This window comes from Prosopis cineraria, unplaced genomic scaffold (assembly GCF_029017545.1).
Source record: "Prosopis cineraria cultivar Desert tree isolate PC_DT_omini unplaced genomic scaffold, ASM2901754v1 PC2, whole genome shotgun sequence".
NCBI lineage: Eukaryota > Viridiplantae > Streptophyta > Magnoliopsida > Fabales > Fabaceae > Prosopis > Prosopis cineraria.
This window is the reverse complement of record NW_026555333.1, coordinates 25,404,504-25,432,347: the sequence shown is the minus strand read 5'-3', so window position 1 is coordinate 25,432,347 and position 27,844 is coordinate 25,404,504. Positions and strand designations below refer to the sequence as shown.

The 27,844-nt window shown below is 30.8% G+C and overlaps 2 protein-coding genes across 2 annotated transcripts; both read right to left on the bottom strand.

The window, feature by feature from the left end:
* Positions 1–17,075: 17,075 nt before the first annotated feature.
* LOC129302677 (glutamate receptor 2.7-like) lies at positions 17,076–18,964 on the bottom strand. The gene is made up of 4 exons (XM_054941581.1): positions 18,656–18,964; positions 18,403–18,504; positions 17,624–17,917; positions 17,076–17,360 (listed from the first exon to the last, which is right to left on the bottom strand). Exons 1-4 carry the CDS (start codon positions 18,962–18,964, stop codon positions 17,076–17,078), a joined length of 990 nt encoding a protein of 329 aa, XP_054797556.1.
* Positions 18,965–20,989: 2,025 nt separating this feature from the next.
* On the bottom strand, positions 20,990–27,063 carry LOC129302676 (glutamate receptor 2.7-like). The gene is made up of 6 exons (XM_054941580.1): positions 26,803–27,063; positions 24,151–24,531; positions 23,607–23,993; positions 22,615–22,939; positions 22,120–22,531; positions 20,990–21,372 (listed from the first exon to the last, which is right to left on the bottom strand). The coding sequence occupies exons 1-6, from the start codon at positions 27,061–27,063 to the stop codon at positions 21,348–21,350; spliced, it is 1,791 nt and encodes a 596-aa protein (XP_054797555.1). The 3' UTR covers positions 20,990–21,347.
* Between the last annotated feature and the right edge of the window lie 781 nt (positions 27,064–27,844).

Genomic DNA, 27,844 nt, shown 5'->3' with positions numbered 1-27,844 from the left:
TTCTATATATATATATATGTATATATTATATTTTATATTTTATCATTTATTTTAAAAATAAATAAAACTACCTCACTCCCACTTTTATCATGCCACATGTCTTTGATATTTTTATATATGTTTTATTGTTTATTTCAAAAATAAATAAAACTACTTCATTCCAACATATCTCTCCATTATCTCTTCAATTATTTTTAATTTTTTTTTTGAAAAACAATGACAACTGTTTCTAAAACTAATTGAAACTACTTCCCCTTATCTTTTATTTCTCTCTCCTTTATTTTTATTTACCTCTAATCTTCTCTCCCACTATCCCCCTCATTATCATAACTTTCCCACTAGCATTGATTTTTAAAAATATTTTCTTAAAAATAATAACCGTAACATCTTTGAAACTGTTAGAAGCCACTTTCTCTTATTAAGTCTTACCTTTTATTTTTCTCTCTCATTTTATCCCACTCACACATATGACTTTCTTAATATATTTTCAAATCATAATTTTTTATTTTTTTGATTTTCCTATGGATGTGGTTAAAAATTAGGTCATATATGAACGGCTAAGTGTAACTTGCCTCATCCCATGATCTAAGTGGAGACTAATAATTTTTGGATCATATTGGGAGGATATGTTTTCTTGCAACCAATTTCTCATGCTCCATGATGATAGCGCCGCAAGGTTTGTCTTTTGTTTTTCTCTTTCAACTTTTCCCGCGCATGAAAATTAAACTATAAAATATCTTATATTTTTAACATTATATTTAACCCCTTAAAAAAGGCTTTATAATTTTTAATGGAGGTAGTAACTCTCAATCATAAATCATCAAGTGTTTCCTCATATTGTACTGGATATAATTGTAAGGTATTTTTTAAGGGATTGAATATAATATTAAAAAATGTAAGATATTTTTATAGTTTAATTTTGATGTAGTGCTCTTTTAATTAAACATTCAAAGGCCATGTTGTCAATTTTTGTTTGTTGTCTGCTTGTCCTGTTCTGATTATTTCTTTCTAAAGTGATCTCTACTTGTGACTATTAATCAATGGGAACTTCCCATCTTTTTGATACTTGACGCGGGTGAGATGAATTCGTTTATGATTATGAGATCTCATTTAGATATGTAATTACCATGGTTAGTAGACTTGCATTAGCATGCCATAAGTGTTTTGAAATATTTATCACATGGAATTTGGAAATTTTATCTTAAAGTTCAAGTGCTTTCTATAAATTAATAGAATCATCTTTCTAATACTACCTAATTATAAGCTACAATTACATAAAAGTATGCATTATTAATTTAGGCATTAAAGTTTATGAGCATCTCCTCTTAGATGAAAAATAGTTTATTAGTATTGAATGTTTCTTGCATGTCCTACTGCCAGGAATATTATTGCATTAATGTTGGACCATATTTCCATGTAATCATTTTTTAAAAAGCATTTAAATATTTTTTTCACCATAATTTGATGTGTTTAATTTTTGTATAAAAGATCTCTTGTATTCTAGATGACATCATTTTTATAATTACTACTTAATTATGTGTATTTTTCTTTTTCTTTTTTTTTTTTTGGTGAAGAATCTCATGCGTATTTTTCTTTTCAGGTTGTTGTTCATTTTTTCTAGATCAATTGCTTTTTTCTTTGTCATTATTTCTGGGATAACAAACTTTTTGCTCAGTCACCTCAACTTGCTTCAATTTTGAATTTCCTCATGCTTAAAGGTTTCTATTTTACTTGGTAACTATCCCATGCCCACCTCTTCTTTAAATAATATCAACTTAATGCCAGCATATTGCAAGTTTTGTCTTTTATGTTAGGATGGCTTTATTTTTTTAAGAACATAAGCAATGGAGAGTATATCTCAACTATATTTATCTTAAATCTTATGAAAGTATTGCAAAGTAGCTTAATTATGCAGCCCTTACAAATTTGATTTACCTCTTATTAATATTGCCTTATAATATGGAATGCTTTTGGTTCATGATGATGTTTATTTTTCTTACTTTCATCAATGCATACTCATTTCTAGTTAGGGAGTCAAGTTGTTTACCAATTTTTAAAGCTCATGGGTTAGTTCAAGCATCCATGTAACTGTGTAGCTAAAACACTTTCTACTAATCATACACAATGAGTTTTCAATTTATAGCCCACATTTTTGTGTGATGAAAACTTTTGTCTAAGGGAGTTGTGCTTCGTTGAACACAATAACTTGTAGTTGCTATTGTAAATAGTGTCATATATGATTGCAAGTAAGATCCTTTAATTTGACGATCTTAAACAATACATTATAGGCCAAAAATATAAATTCTCTTAATAACATGTTTTGCATAATCAAGTTTTTACTTATAAATTTATATATTTTTAATTCAAAAAGAATTCATATCTTGAATGTTAATTAAGTATCATTATTTACTTAAATTATATTTTTATCTTTTTTTACAAATTTTATATCTGATTTTACATATTCAGTGCAAGGAAGTGGTATATCATTCTTTTTACCATAACTTGTAATTATAGTTTGTAATTTTCTTATTCTTATTTATTTTTGGATTATGTGTTTTTCTTGACTTCACTTTGCAAAGATTTAATTTTTATTTGAATCCAAATGTTTCAAATATTAGGATTTAGAAATTCACTCTTTATTATTATTATTATTATTAATGTTGTTGTTGTTATATATACTCATACATTATTTCCAAACACGCGGGCCTTGTTAGTTTTTTTATGAGGCTCCTTTAATCTAAATATTCTAGATGTTGTCAGATGCACCTCAGTTTATATTATCTATATTCATTTTAAAAGTTATTTTAAACATTAATATGTTTAATTTATAAATTATTTCCAATTAATTAGATTTTGAATTTGTATTAATTATCATTATTTATTTACATTTTATTTTTTTACGCCCTGTACATCGCAGAGGCCACGTAATGGTTCTAAATAATTTTGGGAAAATTACTTCCAAATCCGACGCAATACCTTAAAATATCATAAAATCTATATTGACAATGATAATTTTATGGTGTTTTAGGATGTGATATCACCTGAAATTAATCATGCTAATAATAATAATTTTTATCTTTTGGCCTAGGTTTTGTTTGATATCAAAAGATCTTTCATTTGTTTGGAGAAAAAACATCAATCAAATATTTTTGTATCCAGTCCTATATAAAAGTTATTTCTAAATTCTAATTATATAATATAAATTAAAGAGAAGTGGTTAAATTATTAATATCATGTCATTTTTAATTTACTCTTATTAAATACACAATTATAATTTAATTTACTCTTTTAATGTCATTTTGATATCCAAAGATAAGTTGATCTACAAAATTATAATTTTTTTGTTAATATCCTTTGGATTGTATCCATTACATAATAAAATTTTAGTTTTTATCATTTTCTTTACTTTAATATGTATCTTTAATATTAATGATGATAATTGTATAACCCTGATATATATAGAATAATATGAAAAATGTGCCTGCCACAAGTTATTATTTCGAGAAAGAATTTTCTTACAGTATTGATACTAATTTAAAAATATTATTGTAAAAGACCCGTGCATCCTAGTTTATGAAAAAGGTTGAAGAAAATCCAGCTTTCAGATACTAAGAATCCCCAAAAATGGAACAAACAATCGGTAGATAATACAAATAAATCGTTATAAAATGAATACATTTCATGTCCACACAAAACATCTTTATATGTTAAAATGTAAATGAATGGCAAAATAAAGAATTAGACTATATTTTCATAATTAATTGAAGAAACTATGTACCAAAAAACTCCATCTATGTTTATAGCTAGTCTCAAGCTCATATAAAGGAGGAGAGTTGTATTAGTCTCAACAGCTAATGTAAAATTTTGATAAATACATGAAAAAAAATTAATTGTGTACTAAATATTATATATTTGTCACAATAATAAACAAAAGTATTCATGATGCATCGTATATTTGGATCTGCAGTAGAATTCGTAGCTTCCATCATGGAACAAGCATGTCCTGAGCTGGTCATTAGTGAACAACTGAAACATTTCGGCGAAGGAAAAACATGTAATTATTGTAAACATGAAAAAAGATTAAAAAAATAAATCCCAAGAAGGAATAGAAACATTCATATTGCTAATGATAATGATATGTAAGCTAAGGATTCTGATATCACTTATAATATTTGCCTCTCTAAATGTTTTTTTAAAAGAAACATTCATATTAGACAATTTTGCATTCCATATGTGTGTATTGAATAATATAGATCTAATTATATCAGATGTATGGGTAATTAAAATATGATTACAGTACATGTTTGCCCTCAGAGCATTCTCTAAAGAGTTATTAGCATATTAAAAAAATTATCGAGCAATATAACATATAATCCTTTGAAAAATGAGATTTAAGCCATTTTCAAATTTTAAGTCAACTATTTAGTGCAAGCCATGGAACTTTTTATAAACAATGTTGACCATTAAAATTTAAAAAAAACATTATATTGATTTTTGAAATTATGAGCTATATTGTTTCAAAATTTTTGAAGTTCCATTAGCTCTGTCAAAGAGAAAATGATCTTTAATTAATTAAAAATTACTAATTTATTAGTTTTTACAAGAAAATGCCTTATCTAATGTTGATATTCATGAATTTTTATGTTTTATATTTTTTCGTTTTATAATTTTTTATAAAGCATAAAATAATCTCTCGTTTTCAAAAATCAAATCTTTTAAAATTTATAGATTCTTAATTTCAGAGGATCTATTCTCTCTTTGCAAATTATAACAAATTTGAAAGGACCAAAATAATAAATTGTTTTATCTCTATAATCCACGGACTAACTTTTGTTATAATATTAATTATTCAAATACGCAGTCAAAGATGACAGGAAGAATACAAAGAAAATAACATTAAACCACAAGAATATCTCAGAAATAATTCATTACTGATTACAACATATTAAAAATATTGAACTCTATTACAAAAACATATGTATGTATATATATTGAACTGTTAATATTATCTCTTCATGCTTCAGCAAAACAAGCCTACATGCGACAACAACACTTTCCATAAAAAGACGTCAAAATTTAAATTCACATTGTTTTACCGAGAACGGTGAGGATTGTAAAAAAAATTATTTTAAATTATTAATTTTTAAATATAATTCACATCGGTTTTAAAAAAAAGATGTGGATAAATTATTCACGCTTTTAGACATGGATAAATTATTCATGTTTTTTAAAAAGAAACGTGAATTATAAAAATAAATTATTTTAAATTATTAATTCTTGGACATTATCCATATTGCTTTCTTAAAAAGTGACGCGTCGCTTTTTAAAAAGCAATGTAAATTATAAAAAATAAATTATTTTAAATTATTAATTTTTTGAACATTTTTCATGTCTCTTTTTTAAAAAGTGACATGGATAAATTATTCGCGTCGCTTTTTAAAATAGAAAATAAACTATTTTAAATTATTAATTCTGTAGACATTTTTCACAACGTTTTTTAAAGATGTGACATCGCTTTTTTAGATAGTGAGTGAATTATAGAAAATAAATTATTTTAAATTATTAATTTTTTAGATATTTTTCATATCGCTTTTTAAAAACTGACATGAATTTTAATCAGTTTTTTTAAATCAGATCGAGCTCCTTCCTAACTCTATCATTTTTTATTTTAAAACTTAATAAATCTAATCAAGCTCCTTACTCACTCTATCGTTCTATATTTTAAAATCTAACTCCTCTCTCTCTTTCCCTTTAATATTGTTGACATTGCATTCCATGATTGATATGACGAAACTGATGTAGACAGAGGCCATGGCTATGCTAAGCCATAGGCCCTAATTAAAGGGTTTCACAAAAATCCACTTGGTTAGGTGCCTCTCATGTTGAACTTTCACTAGCTTTGATACTCCCGTCTCTGTGTATGGAAAAGTAAAATCCACAAACTTTGAACGGTTAGCCATGATCGTCACATCTCCCACCACAGCATCGTACTGCGTTCCATGAAATTTGACAAGGATCAGAAATCGAAAAAAATGATTTGTTAGTATTAATATCTAAAGTTTCAGTATTTAGAAGGGCAAAAGAACTCAGTTTAATAATGATCAGTTGCTAATCTTTTCAAGAATTTGTTGGACCAATGAATCGTATGTGCCTGCGTCCTGCGCTTTATCCTGTTTGCTTGACGTAAGGAATAAACTCACGGGAAACTTTAAAAGGCAAGTGCTTTATTACTGCATTGAAGACATCAATGCTGTATCCTCCGGAGACTTCATACTTCATTTCATGATGTTGTCAGTGTACATTCACGAACTGGGTGAAACCATCTTTCTTAGGAACACCTATTCTCAGTTTTTCATCTCTATGTGCTTGACCTACTCACAGATTGAGAATTTTAAAGCAGAAGAAGCTGCAAAAGAAGCCAAGATAGAAGGAACCTTGAGAACTTAGCCATCTGATCACTCATGAGAAAATTTGCTTCAATATTTTTCAATTTACTAATAAGCTTATATAGAGAGAGCTAGCCGGAGAGTCCAGTTAACCCAGAAAAATTAAGCAATGGGAACAAAAATTTTACTCAAGACAAATATTAATTAATTAAAAAATATAAATTTAAATATTTTATAAATTAAATTAGAGGAAAAATTTGTTAATAATTATTAGAGAACAAGGCATAAAGCATACAATTATAGGTGTATTAAATAAAACTATCTAATATAAATAAAATTTAGCCACTTTTGTCATGTGGTAGAGGATTTTTTGGAATAATATTTTCATTTAAAAAATAAAAAATATTTTTTAAATTATTATTCCTTCATTCTTGAACTATATCATTATTTAAAATTATAACATATAATTTAGATTTGAGTTGAATAAATTTTTAGGGAGATGAGTGATATTTTCAAGAAGGCAAATGAATTTTTTCCTTCAATAGTAGGCAATTGAAATTTTTCTGGGTGGGCAAAGAAATTTTTTTGAATCATTTTATATAATTTTTTCTTTCCTTCCCCTTCTAACGACTAACTAGATATGTCCTTGTCGAAGACCAAATGTCTTATTAAATGGGCTCAAAGCCCAGGTCCATTAACTGTTCAGTTGTATTGTTAGGCTATTATGAGTTTTGTTATAACTAATTAAAAATGAGTTGTTGTGAGTTGTTGTAACCACAACTATATAAGAGTCCATTATGTAATCTTGATGATTAAGCAATAATACAGAGAGATTTAGGAAATATTAATTTTATTTATGTTAACTCTGATATAGTATCAGAGCCTTCACAGGTTTGAGAGTATTCTAATCACTGTGTCGGATTCCTGTTCTATTCTCCTTTCTCATGGCATCTTCTCGTTCTGATGAAGTTTTTTCCGACAGTTGATGCAACGACAAGAGGATTCACAAATAAAAAATACAGTCAAGTTAGACGAGAATAATTACCTGTTATGGAAACAGCAAATTTTCTTCATTGTCAAATAGCACAAGTTATTACCATACCTTGGCGGATCCATCGTTATTCTGCCGAAACAGATTTGTACTCCTGAAGGTTAAATTCTTCCTAACTCATCTTTCAATGCATATAAAGCCATAGATTTAGCGTTGGCCTCATGATTACTTGCATCTGTAAGCTCTTCTGTACTCCCCGATCTTGTTGGTTTAGAGTCCTCTGCTCAAATTTGGAGGAAACTTCTTCGAGTCTACTCTAGTAGACCTGAGACTAAGCTTCTATACTATCGTAATCTCCTTACTAATCAAAAGAAAGGAGAATTAAGCATGCGTGATTATCTTGCTAGTATCAAATCTGTGTGTTTGCTCTATTGGGAGAACCTGTATCTGAATCTATGCATGTCTCACATATTCTCAATGGTTTGACAACAAAATATGAATCTGTTATTGCTATTATTAACTCATCTCAATAGCACTTTGGCCTTGAAACTGTTACTACTATGTTGATAGATTCTGAGGCTCGACAATGAAATTTTCTCAACAATGTTGTTGTTCATGCGAATTACATTTCTAGTTTAGAGTTTCCAAAAGAAGAAGCTCATGCATATGTTGTCCAGCCATCCTATCATGGATTTGGTTGTGGTCGTTGGCCATTTCAAACTCGTCCTTATACCCATCAAGGACGTGGTCGTGGAAGCATTCATTTCCGACCCTTATGCTAGATCTGTACAAAGATCGGACATACTACTGATCGGTGTTATTTTAGGTACGAACCTTCATACTCTAATAACTCCATTTCATCTATTCGTTTGATAAATCAAGTCTACTGTACTGATGCACCTTCTTATTATGATTACAATGCTGTACCGAGTGGAACCTATGTATCTCCAATGGTCACTTATCCAATGACGTATAATGCTCCACCTACTGTTGTTCTGTCTTCTACTGTTTCATCCACTGTACCTTCTTCTGGCACTCCTTTTCAAACAACTGGCTTTGTAGTTGCTTTTGATCCTATACCTAAGGCGTATGTTGCGACTCTTGAAGCAGTTGGAGATAGTGCATGGTATCTCGACTCTGGAGCCACACAACATATCACTAACAATTCTGCACTTCTTCAAGATGCCCCTCCTCCTCAAGGGACTAGTAACGTTGTTGTTGGAGGTAGTAGATCTCTTCCTGTCTCCTCTATTAGCATTCTCACATTTGTACATACTCTATACCTTTACGTTTGCAGCATGTGTTGTGTGTACCATCTATGCAGAAGAATCTTATTTCTATCTCACAAGCTATAAGGGAGAATGATGTTTCTATTGAATTTTTCCCTTATGCTTGTCTTGTTAAGGATGTGCAGACTAGGAGAATACTCCATCATGGACCTGAACATGCAGGGATGTATTGTTTAGGAGATGCATCACTAGAGCATGCTGCTGTAATCAACTCTCATGCTACTTGTTTTTAGGCTACGTCTTCATCTGTCCTTGATCTCTAGCATTATCAACTAGGCCATCCTCATTTGCATACAGTAGATCAAGTACTTCGTTCAGCTAAAATCTCAGTCCCCAAGAATAGTTTCCTTACACCTTGTTCTGCTTGTAAACTTAACAAGACGCATAAATTGCTATTTTCTCCTACTACCACAGTATACTCACATCCTCTTGATCTTATAATAATGGATGTTTGGGGCCCTTGTCCGTTTGTTTCTAATGGTTATCGCTACTATATTACCCTTGTGGATGCCTTTAGTAGATTTACCTGGATTTATTTGTTGTCTCATAAATCTGACGCGGTTGCTGCTTTCAAAGAATTTAAACTTCTTGTTGAAAATAAATATTCTACTACAATTAAGCAAGCATAGAGTGACAATGGCTGAGTTTGTAGTTTTTACACCTTTTCTCAAATAGCGTGGCATTCAACAGAGATTTTCGTGTCTATATACCTCTGAGCAAAATGGTGTAGTTAAGCGACGCCATCTTCTTATTGTTGATATGGGATTGATGTTACTTGCTACTGCTTCTTTGCCTTTATATTATTGGAGCGAAGCGTTTACTACTTCATTATTTCTTTTAAATCGGTTACCCACTACTGTGCATGATGGCCTTTCCCCATTTCAGAAGCTGCATGGATGTTAACTTGATTACATTATCCTTAGGATTTTCGATTACAATTGTTTTCCTCTTTTAAGACTATATAACTCTCATAAGTTCAATTTTCGTTCAGCATCTTGTATATTTATTGGGTATAGTTCTCGAATCATGGATACAAATGCCTTCATCGTCCCACTGGTCGCATGTTTGTCTCTCGACATGTGTTGTTTCATGAGCATATTTTCCCATGCAAAACTAAATGTTGAAATATTTTCAAAATTAAATGAAGAGATTTTTTCAAAAAATCATGTCTTTATAAATTAAGAAATTTTTATGAAGAGTTATGTAAAGATAGTCACTAAGATCATGTTTTTCTAAATTTCTAAAAGCACCTTTGAAAGGTTATAAAATTAAAAAGTGTCACTTGATGAGAAATATGTTAAAAAAAATCTACGTATTAAAAAAATATTTCTTTTTAAAAAAAGTTATTACAAATAACTTTAGGTTAATATTAATTATTAAACTATGTTATTCATGAACCAACATAGAGTTGTTCATAAACTAACATATAGGATCATGAACGAAGATGGGTTTATTATCACTTTAAGTGAAGAGTATCACTTCAAGCCATCATTTCATGCATTATCTTTAAATATCCCCTCACTATAACTCATTTTGATCATCCATTAACACTCATGATCTATTGAAACTCATTGCTTTTGTCTTTGAATGTATTGGAGATAAAGTCAAATTTATCATTTTGTAAAATTCACTATTGTCTTGGCTCAAGTCTTGAAAGTGTAATCCATGTAACTCACTAACTCAGGGTCTTCATTATATTCTAAAAGAAATCCATCATCAACTCAACTTATTCTTGAATAAACTTTAGTAGGTGGGAACTAATTAAGCCTGAAAGAAATTGTTACCCACACTTTGAAAGCACCATTCACCACTTTCATTTTCATCTCTCTTCTTCTTCTATTCTTTAGAGAGCCATTCTCATCAACATCTAATACTTGATCATGCATTGAATATAATTATCTTTAGTATGAAGATACTTAATGAAAAATGGAATAAAAGTTTAGAAATATATAAACTTGAGGTGAATCTAATTAAAGGACTTTCAACTATTTTTGTATAACAAAAGATTAAATGGTAATTTGAAATCTAAACTAAAATTTAGGAGTGTCTGAGCTCTTAAACTTATTTTTTGTGTAATATTTTTTTTAATATCTAAATCTTTTGACACTTAGTTAACCATAAAGGGACATAAAAACTATATAAAATGACCAAATAAAATTATAAAATAAATACTTAATAAAATTACAAGCACTTCAACTGTTTGTTGGTTATTTGTTTACATCTTTTATTGACTCAAAGTTTCCTTTGCTTGTAGCTAGAACCAATGTTGTTATAATCGATCGAGGATTGAATTGGTCAAGGCTGATTCATTGAATCATAATCAAATCGTGATTCAATCAATATTAATCAAAATAATAAAATTTAAATAATGTATATAAATAAAAATATTTTAGATAATATTTATCGTGTGTGTGTGTGTGAAATTTACAGTCAATCATGCCAACATTATAATTAAACTATTTATTATCCGTTACAAATTACCAAATCAAATATATCATATTAATTATCAAACCAACCCAAGACAAGCTTCCTTATGCTACCTGTTTTGGCATGTATTTAGTTTTATCTAGAGTTGTCAACGAAAACTGGGCTTGGTGAGCTACGTTTTTAGGCCTTGTATTTTTCTAGGGACATGCTTGGGAAAAAAATAATAAAAGAGGTTTTACCCTGTCCTTATTAACCATACAAAAATGAGCACGAACATGGGCTAACCCTTTAGCTCTTATGTTGTTTTTGGGACTCTATTTATATAATTTACTTAAAGTTTTGAATTAATATATGAGAATAATATAATTTGTTAAATATTTAGCCTAGGTAACAAAGATGAAGTTAGTAGAATTGAGAAACAGTATCACCTTCTCCAAGTAGATTTCTCTCTAAAGGGTCTAATATTTTATTTTCAAACAAAGATTGATGATAATAAAGGACTACAGAATATTTATATTTTAAACATTTGATTAAGAAGTGTAATGAGAAATTTAAATTAAAAAACAAAAAGGTTATATGAGTTTAAGCTCTTAAAGGTTGGGCTTATAAGAACCGAGCCAATTATTATTGACAGCTCTAATTTTACCTCTAAAAATAAGATATTTTTTATTTTTATGTTAAATTTAGATTTTAGAATATATATCTTTGTACTTTAAAATTAGAATTTATACTATTTATTTTAAATTTTTGAAAATTATATTTATATTTTAGAAAAAATATTTAATATTATATCATAAAAATTAAATTCTCAAAAAATTTTAAAAAAATTAAAAATAAAAATAAATAAGAAAATGGGCTTATAAGCCTGGACTTAAAATCGATCAATAAGAGTTGAGTTTGAAAAAATGAATAATTTTAAAATAATAAGATTTTTGAATCTAAACTCATATAGGCCTAATCCATATAAATCAGGCCTCGCATTTACCTTGTCTATCACTTGGATCGGATAGCACTCATGTTAGACGTTTATTTAGTTGGCATTGAAATGAATTAGATTGGGCTGTGGTCCTATTTGTCCTAATGCGTTTTCTTCTCCAGGTTGGCGTTCCATTACAGAAAGTTCCATAGATCTTGAAAATGAGAGGATTTGTATCACACCTCAAAAATAGAAGGTGATTGATATGAAAATGACTCATTTCATACATTTCCGCAAGCTTCAAGATAAAAATTCATTTCATTTTTAAAATAAATAATCAGATTATATGAAAATTTTAAACATTTTTAATAATAACTTCATAACAATTCTTTCACATTTTTGTAAAAATTTTGATAAAACCTTTCTTATAAATAAGATTTTTTGAAAATTTTATAACAAATTTTCATAAAATATAGTATCAGTCCGGAGCTTAACTCTTCTAGCCAACAAATAGTATATAGATTAAAATAAAGTTCTAACAACAATATATGTGGAGCAACTAATCTTTCCTCTAAATCAAAATATATAAGACTTAAATATTTACATCAAAAAGTAACAGTACCAAACAAAATTTTTACCCAATATAACTGTATTGCCCTTCAAAGATTGGTGCTGGGATTAGCGTCAGCTAATAAATTTGAGACCAAAATAAATTTTTACAGTGAATAGCATTCTCAAAGTAGAATTTAAAAGAATTAAAATAATAAACTCAAATAATAATGTAAACTAATTGAAAAGATGATAATTCAACATAATAAACTTATAAGTTTGTAAATCATAATCATAACTGTAAAATGAAAGTAAATTGGAATCAATTTATTTTATCATGTTTAAAGAAAATAATTTATTCACACATAAATCAAAGTGATATACTTGCTAATCAAAACCTTTGAAATTTTGAAAATACATATTAATCAAAATTTAGGATTGTGAGAACTCAACAAAACAGATAAAAAAAGTGAATACATAGTCCATGAAAGTAAATAACCAAACACAGCTTATTCCACGAAGACAAACGTGGACACACAGTCCACAAGGATAAGTAACCAAACGCATCTAAACCCATGAAACAAACATGAACACATAATCCACGAAAGCAATACTAACTAAATGCAGCTTAAGGCCACGAAATCAAATGCAGGTATAAAACCTACGAATAACAAAATGTGAGAATAATGCCCATGAGACAACTAGCTAGTTTTTAACCACAGCGTGCTATGGGCTAACGAAACTATCATTAGTAATAGTATTCTGTTAGAGTCCTCTAAAAATCATGTTTCAAACATGTGAAGAATAATCACTTCTGAAATACACTTTACATTTTTAATACCTAACTCGCATGGATCATTTCAAATTTCAGTTTAATACTTGTCAAAAATAATATTTCATAAATAATGTACAAACTTGTGTTGATTTTACCAAGAATTTTTGGAGGAGCCCATTATTTTTAAATTTGTCTCTGTGCACCGTGGTGGACTAACCACACACCGCGGCATGTGACACAGAAAATAAATCTTTACTCTTTCCTTGCCCGGGTAGCCCGCCATCGATCCAGACCCACTTCTAGGGTCGAAATCACCATAATTACACCATGTTAGACCCTTCTGGCCACACATCTTAAGAACTCACTAATTATCCTCGTTAGGTTAATGAACTAGGATTAAATTTTCTCGAATGTCACCTCAGTTCTTTCTAGAATCTCTAGACAGCAACAATAAGAGATAGGTGTAGCATCAATTAGTAAGAGGAAGGAAAAAGGATGCTTTTGCTGCTATGGAAATCGAAGAGGAAAGAGGGGAAAACAAAGCAACTCACCTCAAATGAAATTTCAATGGCAACAACTAAAAACCAGTATATGGTCAACATTATAAAAAGAAAGCTGGGCTCCAATCTGCTACACGATCAAGAAGGAGACGAATAGAATAGTCGGTCAACTAAGGAAAAAAATTGAGCTTATCACACACACATACAAGCCATTCAGCAGTTGAAGAAGAAAGGAAATTGAAGGCCACTCACACACACATGCTAGCTCGGACTAGTGATGAAGCAGAGGGAAATGATAGAGAGAGAAAAAATCTAGCTACTAAATGGATGAACAAAGATGGAGAAGAGGGCAGCAATGAGGACGATGCAGACCGATGGTGAGGAACAAGGAAACATGACCGACAAGGAGGAGGAGGAAGGGTTCAATAGTGAAGAAGGAAGAGGAGCACAACGTCGGTGGAGACGTAAGAAGTGGGAATGCTCTGTTTTTTTCCTCACCAAACAAAGATAAAAATCCGATCAAAGAAGTGTTAAAAAAATTGCAAGACAAAACATAAAGAAAATTACAAGAGAGGGCACAAGAAAAAATTACAAGAAAAGCCAAAAACATTTTCCTATAATTTAAAATGAAATAAAATTAAACTTTTACTAAGTAGAATTTGAACTCTTGATCTTCAAAAAATATTTACTAGTATAAGTTTCACTAAACTACCACTTTTTACTTGTGATAAAACTTATTTTTAAATAAAATATCTATTAGGAAAAAATTTTGTTCAATTTAAAATTTAAAGTCATTACAATATATAACCTCATAGTTATACTGATTTGAAACTTGAATATATAAAATCTACTAAACAGTCGATCTTTGTGGATGCCTTGTTTGTTTTCCTTGAAATTTTGATAGCATTGACACAAATTTTTCAAGTCATACGAACAAGAACAAAAGAGCAAATGACTTTCTTTAATGTCGTTATTAATTATAAGGTACATTCTATAAAAAAAAATGATGGTCCTTATTATAAAGGGAGAGTTATATCTAGATCCCACACAAAAAAATTAATTATTATAAAGTTCATTAACAACTGAATTAAGATCATTGACAACACAATCAGTTGTCAATGGCCTTAGTTTAGTTATCAATAGACCTTGTAGTAATTAATTTTTTTATGTGGGGACTATAATGTAATTCTCCCTATTATAAATTACCAAGTGGGCATTGATTACATTTTTTTAAGCTTACCTTTGTACAATGTTTGAAGTAATGGCGGAGCCAAGATCCTGGGTCAAGGGGCAATGAAGGAGCCAGAATCCTTTATATAAGGAATACCTTTCTGTCTCTTACAAATTCACTATTTCTCTTTTCTTCTTGCTTTTTTATGCGTTTCTCAATTCAACTTTTAATTGTAGACTTGTAAGTATAGCGAGCTAGTGAAAGACATTCAATAAGTTTACTCTTGAGTCTTGAGTCTTAGCTCATCAATGCCTTTTTTCTAACTAGTCCCTAAGTAGTATTCAGGACGAGGACGATGCAAGTCTAGTTTAGTCAAATTAGATTTTTTTTCTATTTTAAAAGGTTTAATAAATAATATTAGTATTTAGGTATAGCAAAATTGTGGACTAATATTTATGAGGCTTTGAGTTAAGAAATTGAATAGATCTGAGCTAAAAAAGTAAGATTAAAATAGGTCTAAAGTTTAAAATATGAAAATAAAGGAGTGCAAAGTATAATAAGTAGATGGTGCAAAGTAAGATATGAAAACCCATACCACCAAACAAGTCATTTTTCCCAAGTATGCCCCCCTCAATTGATGTGGCTTGGCCACTGGTTTAAAGTGATTTTTCTCTATAGCTCCTCGGGATGTACTTTATAATTTTAAATATGAATAAATTTATAAAAATATTTTTTAAATAAAATTAATGACTTAACCATTTTTCTTAATTTCAATACAATTAAATGTGCCTTAATAAAAACCGGAGGAAGAAGTAGATACTGTACATTGTGACATGTTCTATAATGATTATTCTCTTGATAATTTCCATGAAATTTCGGTTCTCTCCAATCTATGATATGAAAGTATAGGGAGAATCCGATGAAGTCTTCCATTGTTAACGGCTAAGTGGGGGTGATTTGTCCCCACCGTCAAAAGACCAAGTTAAGCTTGACTTTTTGTTGCGAATATTAATTATCATAGGCTTTGAAGTTGATTAGCAGCCATTTTTGATTTGCTGGACAATAAGTTTGTTGCAAGAAAGAAATTTGTCATTTTAAAAGTTTATAAAACAATATTAGCATTAGGTATTATTTTATGAAAAAAATTGATAACCAATTCTATCCTTATTTGTACTACTTTTACTAGTAATTAGTAAGAGATAATTATGGAAAGAATGATAAAATAAATTAGGGGAATTAAGAATTCTTAATTTTTTTAAAAAAATTATGACATATCAATTGTATATCTGAATTCGTATTTAATGATAAACAGGCGGAAAAAAAAAAAAACGATAGCCGTAATGGCTTGCATTGTTCAATAAATTGCTAATGGGAATTTTTGCCATTGATCATTTAATGACGACTTTCGCAGTTAGCTCGAGATTCCTCTGACCATGTGGAGCAAATTACTGTCGCTAAGTTAGTTTTTCTTCTTCTTTTTCGTTCCAAAGTGGAATTTAATTTCCTAAACTCATTGTGTCATTCTATTATTTTGAGTACATTTGGACCAAAAAAATAGGTGCTTTAACTCTCTTTAATTATGCGCTGTTAATCTATTATTTTCAGCAGAAACAATATAACATAACAAGTCAAACTCCTCCATGCATATTTTCTTCTGCATGAATAATTAAAGTCATTATACTATTGTTATATGAATAATTAGTTTCAATAAAAAAGTAAGGTGAATAACTCAAAATGGAGTCCGGAGAAAAAACTCAAAAAAAAAAAAAAACAATTACTCTACATGGTTCTTTATTTTCCAACTTAATATATTGACAGCAACTTTGACTCTAATAAACAATGGAGATCATCTGCCATCACTAGTTATAAATACTTGATTATACAGGCAATGTATCAATGTCCACATGGGAAAGTGATATTGTGGCAAGAGATTTTTATGGTTATCTGCTCCATCATCCAACACAATATTATTTTGTTTGTTTGTTGAATCTTCTTCAACATTTATGATTGTTATAGAACCTTCCTCTAATGGCCTAGTTCTTGTAAAACTACTACTCAGGAATTGCCGAATTCACGTTTTTGCGAGCATAATAGGTTTCCGCCAAATACAACTTCCAGAGATTAGTAAAGCTAACAATGAAAGAATTCCGATTAACATGAACAAACCTGCAAAGCTATAAGTAGTGAGCCTGTTGGTACTCGAATCATCTAACGATGAAGTAGATAGGTCTCGGCCTTTATCGTTGTCACTGCTTCCAAAATATTTCTTCTCAATCCCATCCATTTCTATACTCTCACGCACATGCAATATGGCTCTGGAGAAGTGCGAGGTTAAGTTACAGCCTTTGGGAAATGCCTGAAAAATCATGCAAATAAATTGACATACATAATGGGGAGCCGGAAATGGGACAAGAAAAGAAAATTAAAGACATCACATCTTAATTTAATACATCAAAACTTTAGTTTATGAGTCATTATATTTTATTATATATTAGTTATTAAGTTCAATTTTATCTTTATGGAGGAAATCCTAATATTGGCTCTAGTTTACTCACACTTAAACATCCTAAAATAAAAAACAAAATTTAAACTGACTTTAAAATATAGAAGGGAACTTACAAAACCAAATTCATTATTGTGATGCCTAGTTTCGACCATGGCATGGTTGGGACCATAGTGTTTGAGGAAGACCTTGATGTAGGGAACTTCATCATAAATAGCATCAATACCACCTTTATTGCTTCCTTTATCTAAAGCCTCCTTATATTGTTCAATGGTGGAGTATTTTTTCACCCTTGATTTCTCAAAACTCAAACTCTTCAATATGCTTCTAATAAATGAACCACCCTCGTATCCAACCTTAACATTGTGGTCATTCATAACATCATACTCACTGGGGTAACGAGGTTGAAGCTAATGTATTGTCAAGATTGATGACAAGCATGCTGTATAACTTTGCATTAGCACAAATGCTAATATCAACCACAACACAAGCACAAACCTAGAGCAATTCTTGGCCAATGATTGTCTTGCAAATAGCATAGAAATTTAAATCCAAAACAATATAATTAAAAAATGTGTATTTTAAGGCAAATTACACCGGATATGTAGTGGTGAAACGGAAACACATTGTTTGCAAATAAAATTGAGATATATAGCAAGGTTTCAAACTCACTTTCAGAAAGAATTGCTTGTACTACAGGAAACCATAGAATTGAAACCCCACCAAGTTGGTTCTTACATGGTGAATTTTCAAGTCTGGAATCTTTCTTGACATCGCGTTCCATGAATAGTATGATACCTCCTATAAAAATACAGATGATGGCAATGGATAACCATAGATCTCAGCTAAAAGGTCGAACAAAAATCCACATATCTAACCATGGATCATGTCGAACCTTTACAAGTATCTTCACGTCAGATTGTGTATATGGCAATGTAAAATCCACAAAGTTGGACCGATTTGCCATAATTGTCACATTTCCCACCACAGCATCATACTGATATATCATTAAAAAGATAAAGAAAGAATGAAAGAAGGGGAAAAATATATAATAAAAAAAGCAGTCATATATTAGAGTCAACGTCAACGTTCCAAAAAAAAAAAAATGCACGTATAGATACAAGCTTGAGTAGTAATAATTCTCTAACCTTTCCTTTAGGAATCTGGTCAAGAAGTGCATTGTAATCCTCAACACAGCTTCCATCTTCGTTTGCGGAGGCTATATACTCCACGGAAATATTGTGAAGGTAAGCCACTGTAGCTTTAAAAACCTCAATGGAATAGCCCTGAGCCTTCTTGACCTGACTCTTATTTCTAGAATCCAGTTCTAAATCCACGAAATCTGTTAAGCCAAATTTCTTAGGAACACCAACCATCAACTTCTTGCTTCCCAGGAGTGAACCTGCATCTTCACCTGCTTCAATCTGAGCTATTAACTGGACTATAAAAGAAGTCATGATAACGTATGCGTAGCAATAGAAATATTAATTTGGATTTTCCATCTCACAAAGTGATATATGAGTGGCAAGAAAATGACGATAATAAGAAGCTTGTTGGTTTGAGTTCCTGAAGAGTGAAACTGCGTTTATATTATAAACTAATGTGAGTGGCTTTCGTAACACAGTCTGAAAAATGACGTCATTCAGTGGAGTTTTTGTATGATAAGATGCTGTGATGTTTCGAGGAAATTCAGATGAGGAGATTAGATATTTGTAGGAGGAATAGTGACACATGAGCGGCATGTGAGAGTGATTTGAAATCTTGTCAGTATCGTCGCATTTCGAGTTGTATTTTTTTGACCTGTCATCTTCGATGTAAGCTTCATATGACTATGTCAACTTATGAATTACAAGTGATTTTTTTCCCTTTGGTCACCAGAATTAACAAGAGACTTAATATTTGAACATGACTTGTTGAGACTTGGCTTCAAGCTAGCCTAAGCTAGCTTTGATGATTGAAGTCTTAATGTTCCAATCCAACAGCTTCCCTGAATAATGCTAGCCGGGACGAAATTAAGGAAGAAACTTCGAAATTTCGTCTCTCAAGAAATATTTTTCTCGTTTCAAAGATGAATATAGCTTACTTATTTTTTAAAATAAAAATTTGAATTGTTTAAATTTAACTTATAGTATTTGAATTTTAAATTTTATTTTAAAATATTTTAAAATTGCAATATGAATACTGTGTTTTAAATAATATGGCTTTATTTTTAAAAAATTACAATTAAAAGATAACATTTTAATCTATTAATTTGAATTGAATTGACTAAATTAAATCAAAATAAAAGAAAGATGGGCACCATTCATTTTGGACCTAAACGGAATCATTAAGTGGTGCGATTGAGTGCATGCATGGAGTGCGAGTAGTATGAACGGCAACGTTTTCTTTTCATTTTTGAATAATTAAACCACTCAATATCTGGAGTCACTTAGAACTGTGACTCGTTTAAGGTAGTGTTTGGTTTAAGAAAAAAAAGAAAAATGTTTTAATGACTACTTGTTTAGTTAGAGAAGGTGGTAGGGAAGATGAAATATTTCAATGATTTTTTGTTTGGTTTAAAAGAGGATTCCTCCCCTCCAATTTTCTTAACCAAACAACTTCTCATCCTCCCGGGAAAACATTTGTCCTAAATTAAAACTAAGTTTTGTCAATATTCTAGAGAAGTTGAATAATGATTGAACAACGACATTTAATTTTGAGGACTCGAGGCTTGAACAGGAACAGGAGAGAAAATGTCTCGAGTTTCTTCATTGTTTAGTTAGGGGGACCTTCGTGACACTGTTATAGCAAAGTGACGTGGTCTTTATATAGATTTGTCTTGCTAATTTCCATGACATTTCGGTTCTCGTAAGTATGATGCGACAACTTACGATGACTATGAGTCATCTGAAAGTGAAAAGGGAGCGTACGAAGTGCCTTCAATTGTTAACGCGGGCAATTTGTCTCCGCTGACAAATCAAAGACGATCTTGACTTTCTGTAGCCAACATTTAATTATCGAATACTTTAAAGTATTTTGCCCCTTGGAATAAAAGGAGATACTAAAGTACAAACAGAACTTGAACAAAGTTGCAAGATCAACGCACTCTAGTTATCCAGATTCATCAAAACCTTATCCTTGAGGAGGAATGATTGAAGAAACGGGAGTATTAAAAATCCATCATATCTCAATTATACCTATTATTGAAATTTTTGGAAATATTAATCATTGGCCAATATAATTTAATAATTTTTAGTTTTTTTCATAAGATGTATATAGTTGATTTCGCACTCTTTTTATTTGCTGCTGGTCCTTTAGTTGCAGAAACATTCATATAATGGCCAAATAATTAATTAAATCCACTATACACTATTTCTATGCATATGTATTTTTGTCAATGAGAAAGTAATGAAAATAACTACCAAACAAAAGGAAAAAAATGTTTAATTACTTAAACAGGCAACGTTTTATTATCTCCTAGAACTTCTGATCCAATATATTCTGTGCGTGTATAACATTCTTTGTCATCCTTTATTGTTGTTGGAGAACCTTCCTCTAATGGACTGATTCTTTTAGAGCTCCGACTGAAAAATTGTTGGCTATAAGTCTGCGCGAGCATGACAGGTTTTCGCCAAATATGACATTCAGAGACTAGCAAAGCTAACAGTGAAAGAATTCCAATGACCATGAACAAACCTGCAAAGCTGTAAGCTGTAAGACTGGGACTCGCATTATTTGATGATGATGAATTAGATAGTTCTTGGTTTTTATCATCATCGCTGCTTCCAAAATATGTCTCCTCAATGCAGTCCATTTCATTACTCTCGCTAATATTTAATATGGCTTTAGAAAAGTGCGGGGTTAGCGTGGAGCCCTTGCGAAATGCCTGAAAAATTATTCAAAATGATTCAACAGACATGTCAACAAACGGCTATGCAACCTTAATTATTGATGGGAAAGGAAGAGAAGAAACAAATTAAAGTATCTACTGCTGTTACGACAACAACACTGGCTAATTAACAGTTAATTAGGATGGTATTTGGATGGATGAATTTGGATTTGGATTTAAAATCTCACATTTAAAAATATTTGTTTAGATCATGTAAAAATTTTCAAAGGCAAAGAGAGACAAAATAGAATTTAAAGCGAAAATGGGAGATTGGAAATGTAAATCGTTTGCCTCTATTATTCATTTGAGAGACTAGAAGAGAGATGAGGGTGATAATTGATCTCTATTATTCATTTGGTGAGAGATGAGAAGAGAGATGAGGGTGACAGGGACATCAACCATAAAAACATGAAAAGAATGAAAGAATTTAAATGGCTAGAATTTTAAATAATTAAGGTACAAAAGATATTTAAAATTATGAAGAAATTATAATAAGAAATGGATTTGAAAATTAATAGATTTTTATGTATTCAAATGAGGAATTTGGCAAAAATTCAAATCCCCATTAATTCAAATGCAATAGAAGTATGATTTAGATTTGTTTTAAATATAAATTCAAATTTTAAAATAAAATATAGAAATAGTGAAAGTAAATTTTTTATTCTAATTTTTTTAAAAAACTTAAAAATATAAAAAATAAGTATAGAATTTAAACCGAGTACAAAATTATAGATAAAAACTCACAAAACCAAATCCACCAGCATGGTGCCTAGTTCCAACCACTGCATAATTGGAGCCATAATTCTTGAGGAAAGCCTTAAAGTAGGGAGCTTCATCAAAAATAGCATCAACACCACTTTACGACTTCCTTTATCTAAAGCCTCCTTATATGCTTTAATGCTAGCGTAGCTCTTCACCCTTGACCTATGGATCTTCAAGCCATTGATCAATAAGTCTCCCACAAATGAACCGTGATTGTATCCAACAATAATGTTGGGATCTTCTGTAACATCGTTCTCACTAAGGTACCGAGGTTGCAACTGATGTATTGTCAAGATCGATGATAAGCTTGCTGTGTAGCTTTGCATGAGCACAAATACCAGTATCAACCACATCGCCAGCACAAACCTTGAACAATTTTTGGCTAGTGATTCTCCTGCAAATATTAACAAAAAGAAAGATAAATACAATAAAGCGAATATCAAGCACACGAGATAGAGAACAAGATTTAGTACTCACTTTCAGGAAAAATTGCCTGTACAACAGGAAACCACAGGATAGAAATCCCATTGAATTGTTTCCTACATGGTGAATTTTCATGCGTTGAATCTTTGTTGACATTACGTTCCATGAATAGTAAGATACCTCCGATAAAAGTAGAGATTATGGCAATGGACAACCAAAGACTCCAACTAAATGGTCGTACAAAAATCCACATATTCAACCGTGGATCATGTCGAACTTTCACAAGCATCTTCACATTAGAATGCGTATATGGTAACGTAAAATCAGCATAATTCAACCGTTTTGCCAAAATCGTCACATCTCCCACCACAGCATCATACTATTTATTAATAAAAAAAACAAGGGAGAGCCAGATGTTGAAGTTAATGTCTTTGTGTGTATTGATGGTAATTATACCAAATAGAATGAAGAATAAATTCATCAGAACACGATGCAAATATAATGAAGAACATTGCTATGCAAGTTTGAAAAACTCTGTACGTGCACTCGCTTGACCGATATGGAGTGATACGGTCATACGGTCCAGAATTTTTCATAAAATCTGATGATCATGATTACACGATTGGGGGAAACGTGATTCGACATGGGCAAGATGTTGAATAAAATTTTTTGACTCTTGAAAAGAGTTAATTATATGTATATAGCTCCATATATATAACTCATCATTTTTCCTTAAAAATATTAAATATTCATATCAATCTCTATTAAAAATTTAATTATTAAAGTAACGGACCCAACTCGATTTTTTTTTATCAGCTCAATATATATATGTCAAGGTCAAACCAACATGAACCATTGAAATAGATCTCCTAACTTGTACTAGTACTGAATTGAAGAGAGAGAAGGAGGAACCCGACCCCGATATATGAAACCCATGTGCATAGAGGCGTAGCACATGCTTTTCTCTCTAATTCAGCAACGATACAGTACACTTGAGATCTTGATAATATCAATAGTAATATGTACAAGACTGTACAGCAACTAACCTTTCCTTCGAAAATCTGGTGGACAAGTGCGTCGTAATCCCCAGCACTGTTTCCCTCTTCGTCTACAAACGCTCTATACTCGAACGAAATATTGTAATTCGAACGCTTAAGGTAGGCTATTGTAGCATCGAAGACGTTAATAGAATAGCCCCCAACCTGGACGACCTGATTGTTATTAGAAGAATTGAGTTGTTGTACATCCACAAATGGGGTGTAGCCTGATTTATAAGGAAGTCCAATGATCAGCTTCTTCCCTCCCAAGAGTGACCCTGCATCATCTTCTGCTTCAATCGGAGCTATTAACAACACACCACAAGAACAAGAAATCATAAGGAGGAAGCCATAGCAGTAGCGATTTGGGTATGCCATCTGACAGAAGTGCTGCGTCTGCGGTAAGAAAATGAAGAAATTAAGAAGCTAGCTTGTTAGTTTTGAGTTCTTAATTATTGCTGTCACTTTATTTATATGTTTTTTTCCTATGCACTTGTTAGATTATGTCGGTGATTAATCACGAGAGACTTCGATTGAAAAAGTCTAAGCTTACTTTGAGTGATTCAAGCCTGAAACGTTTCAGTTCACATGCATTTAGGAGATTTCTCAGCAACTTCGGTGTATCTAATTTGAGAATTTCACAGAAATTGATTATTTGATTTTTAGTGAGCAAATACAAAAGAGAGTAGAAACTACTAATCAGAATTGAAACGGTACCAGAGAGAAGGCGGCGCAATTCAGTGCGAGTTGTTAGAGGAGGGTATGAACGGCGACTTTTTAGGAGTAGATGTATGAAGCTTCCCTTTGCGGCTATCTCTTCGTCCTCCTTTTTGATCTTGGAATCAACTGTAGTATATATTTCAACGTTAAGACTTGAGAGAGATGAAGCGATTCTGGAGACAGGGTGATCATTGACATTGAACGGAAGCGGAATCTGAAATTCCTACCAAACTGCCTTTGACCAGTCAGCGTTGAGAAGGACTGAATATCCGAGTCCGAGGACATCGAAAGCAAAACGACGTCAACTGATTATTATATTCGGGGCAATTTTTTTTTTAGCAATTTTTTTGTAATTCCGTCAAATTGAATTTCTTTTTTAGCCAAACCGTCAGAATAATTGAAGCGCCCGCGCGCACTTGATTGAAGGCAGCTAAAGTGTCGTGGCTTGTGATCATTGGTCAATATTTAAATCTTATGCTCCAAGACTTAAATATTATTTTCATCCTATTTATAAATTACTTTTAATATTTTTATTAAAATTAAAAAATATTAAATTTTATTAACGTTATTTAAAAATTAAATAAATTTTTAACTTTATTCCTATTAAACATATGTACCTTAAAAATAATAAAATACCTTATCATTTAATAACATTCTCTCCCAATATTTAACTGAGGCAATAAAGAGTAAATGTAAATACAATATTTAACGCCTGATACCACCTACATTAAATGTTTTAGGCCTTTGTATGCTTTCGTATAGCTAGAGATTAGATCCTTGGTGTCCCCAGTTAATTGGGTTGGCTAGGTTAACTAATACGAATATGACTTATATTTTCCAAAATAGCAGGGCGTTGGGTCTCGCTGGATTTAACTTTTTGATGTTTTTCTCAATTTCTTTGTTTCAATATTTCAATGTGATTGAGGTAACAAAAAAAAAAACGGAAAAAGAAAAAGAAAAACTTGTTGCAATTATATATTCTGACCAATACAATAGTCTGTGATCTCTCTGCCTTGCTCTCTACTTTTTTCTATGGATATTCACTCCATCTTCACATACAACATCTTCTCCAATGGTAAAACCTTCTTCATCAACATTTAATTTCCTCTTGTAGTACAACTAGTTGTAGAACTTAAACTCAGGAATTGTTGGCTACATGTTTTTGCTAGCATAACGGGTTTGTGCCAGATACAGCTTTCAGAGACGAGTAAAGCTATCAATGAAAGAATTCCAATTACCATGAATAAACCTCCAAAGCTATAAGTGGTGAGACTGGGACTCAAATCGTTTGATCATAGGTCTTGGCCTTCATCAATATCATTACTTCTTCCAAAGTATTTCTTCTCAATCCAATCCATTTCTTTACTCTCTTACATTTAATATGGCTCTAGAAAAGTGCAACGTTAAGTTGGAGCCCCTTGGAAACGCCTGAAATTTTATATAAATGTTTGGACAGACATGTTAAAATGGCGCTATCGTACTCTCTCTAACCTGACACTATTTTCATTTCTATTTATAAATCAATTTTAACATATTTTATCGAAATAAGCAAAAATCTTAAACATTTATATTAAAATTTAATAAGTTTAATTTCCACCTCTACTCTTGAAAAAAAAATTATTTTTAATAATTTTTCTTAACATTTAATAAAAATAAAATGATAAAGATAAACATAGAAAATAATCAAATGCCCTAATATGATCAAAATTAATCTTCTTTCACTGCCCTATAAATAGGACAGAGGATAAGCATGTTGGCTAAAATTCCAAGTTTATTTATATCTCACTTTCAATATGTTTTACTGAAATCAAGAAATATTTAAATTTATTAACTCTTCTTAAAAATTTATTAAATTTTAATTTTACTTCTATTAAATACACACACTTTCATAATAAGAGAAATTATTATATGCCTCCTTGTTATTAATAAACAAATTACACATTTCAATAAGTATTTATCACATTTTCTCCAAATTACACCTCATAAAGTCAATATTTATTTTCACAAAACAAATTAACAAACTTCATCCTATGAATACTCCCTTAATCCTTGATATAAGATAAAATTAACAAACTTTATCTGCATTTATTAAAAAATGTTAGTTATAACTTTGAAATTATAAAAAAAAATACGTAACTTTTCCCTTTTTTACTTTTCCTTTTAATTAATGACTATAATAAATTGTTATTTAGGAATTCAAATAACAATAAATATAAAAAGGATAAGTTTATCTAAAAAAAATTAAAAGTGATAAACTTGAAAAAACATTTATTACTTTAACTTCGTCCTATGTTTAGGACAAAAAACCTTTCAAACTTCATTTTATATATATTAAGGACCGGAGTGTTTAAAAACACGGGGGATATTTTCTTTCACCAACGTTTAATAGAGCTAAAAGGAAAATCTAATTGTAAAGTCAATGTCATGTTTTATAAATAAGATTAAAATATGGGTTCAATTAAAACGAAGAGGGATTGAAACTCACAAAACCAAATCCATCAATGCGGTCCCTAGTTGCAACCATGGCATAATTGGAACCATTCTGCTTGAGGAAGATCTTAATGTATGGAACTTGATCAAAAATAGCATCGACGCCATCTTTATGACTTCCTCTGTCTAATGCCTCTTTATATTCTTTAATGTCAGAGTAATTCTTAACCATGGACCTATCAATCTTCAAGCGATCGACCAATAAACCTCTGACGAATGAGTCACGGTGGTACCCAACAATAATGTTAGAGTCCATTATAACGTCATTCTCACTTGGGTAATGAGGTTGCAACTCATGTACTGTCAATATTGATGACAAACATGCTGTGTAGCTTTGTATTAACACAAAAGCTAGTATCATCCACATCACCAATACGAACCAAGAACAATTCTTGGCCAATTAATAATCTCTTGCAAGTCAAATAATAATAAATTTTTAAATTTGAATTTTACTGAAGGAATAGTACTATAATTTATTATAGTCACTTCATTTTATTTTGAAAACTTATGCAAACATTTAATGTAGAAAAGGCTTAAGACTCACTTTAAGGAAGAAATGCTTGAACAATGGGAAACCACAGGATGGAAATCCCATTCAGTTTTTGGCTGCTTGGAGATTTTTCAAGTCCTGAATGTCCTTTAACATTACGTTCCATGAACAATATGCTACCTCCAACAAAAATACAGGCAATGGCAAAGGACAGCCACAAATCCCAGCTAAAGTATCGTACAAAAATCCACATGTCCAACCGTGGGTCATGTCGAACTTTCACAAGCATCTTCACATCTGCCTTTGCATACGGTAACGTAAAATCCACGTACTTTGACCGATTTGCCACAATCGTCACATCTCCAACCACAACATCGTACTGTTCAATATTAAAAGGAGAGTTAATTAATGCCTTCTTATGTATAAAGTGCAGATACCTATTCTAACGAGTATGCCTCGTTTTTAATATCAGGTTTTACTACTCTCTACTTCAGTCATCAAAATAAATAAATATCCTTGTTCCATAAACTAGCCAGGCCCAAGCCAA

Bases quoted from the DNA above. Each gene is read 5' to 3' on its own strand.
- LOC129302677 (XM_054941581.1), bottom strand. From the start codon at position 18,964: ATGACTTCTTTTATAGTCCAGTTAATAGCTCAGATTGAAGCAGGTGAA. The intron at 17,918-18,402 runs GTTCGACATGAT...ACAATACATTAG, and splicing joins ACGTGAAGATACTTGTAAAG to CTTCAACCTCGTTACCCCAG. The intron at 17,361-17,623 runs GTAAGTTCCCTT...ATGATTTTTCAG, and splicing joins ACAATAATGAATTTGGTTTT to GCATTTCCCAAAGGCTGTAA.
- LOC129302676 (XM_054941580.1), bottom strand. From the start codon at position 27,063: ATGGACTCTAACATTATTGTTGGGTACCACCGTGACTCATTCGTCAGA. The intron at 24,532-26,802 runs GTGAGTTTCAAT...TAGGAATTTCAG, and splicing joins GCATTGATGGATTTGGTTTT to ATTCCGCTTCCGTTCAATGT. The intron at 21,373-22,119 runs GTGAGTTTTTAT...ATAATTTTTCAG, and splicing joins ATGCTGGTGGATTTGGTTTT to GCATTTCGCAAGGGCTCCAC.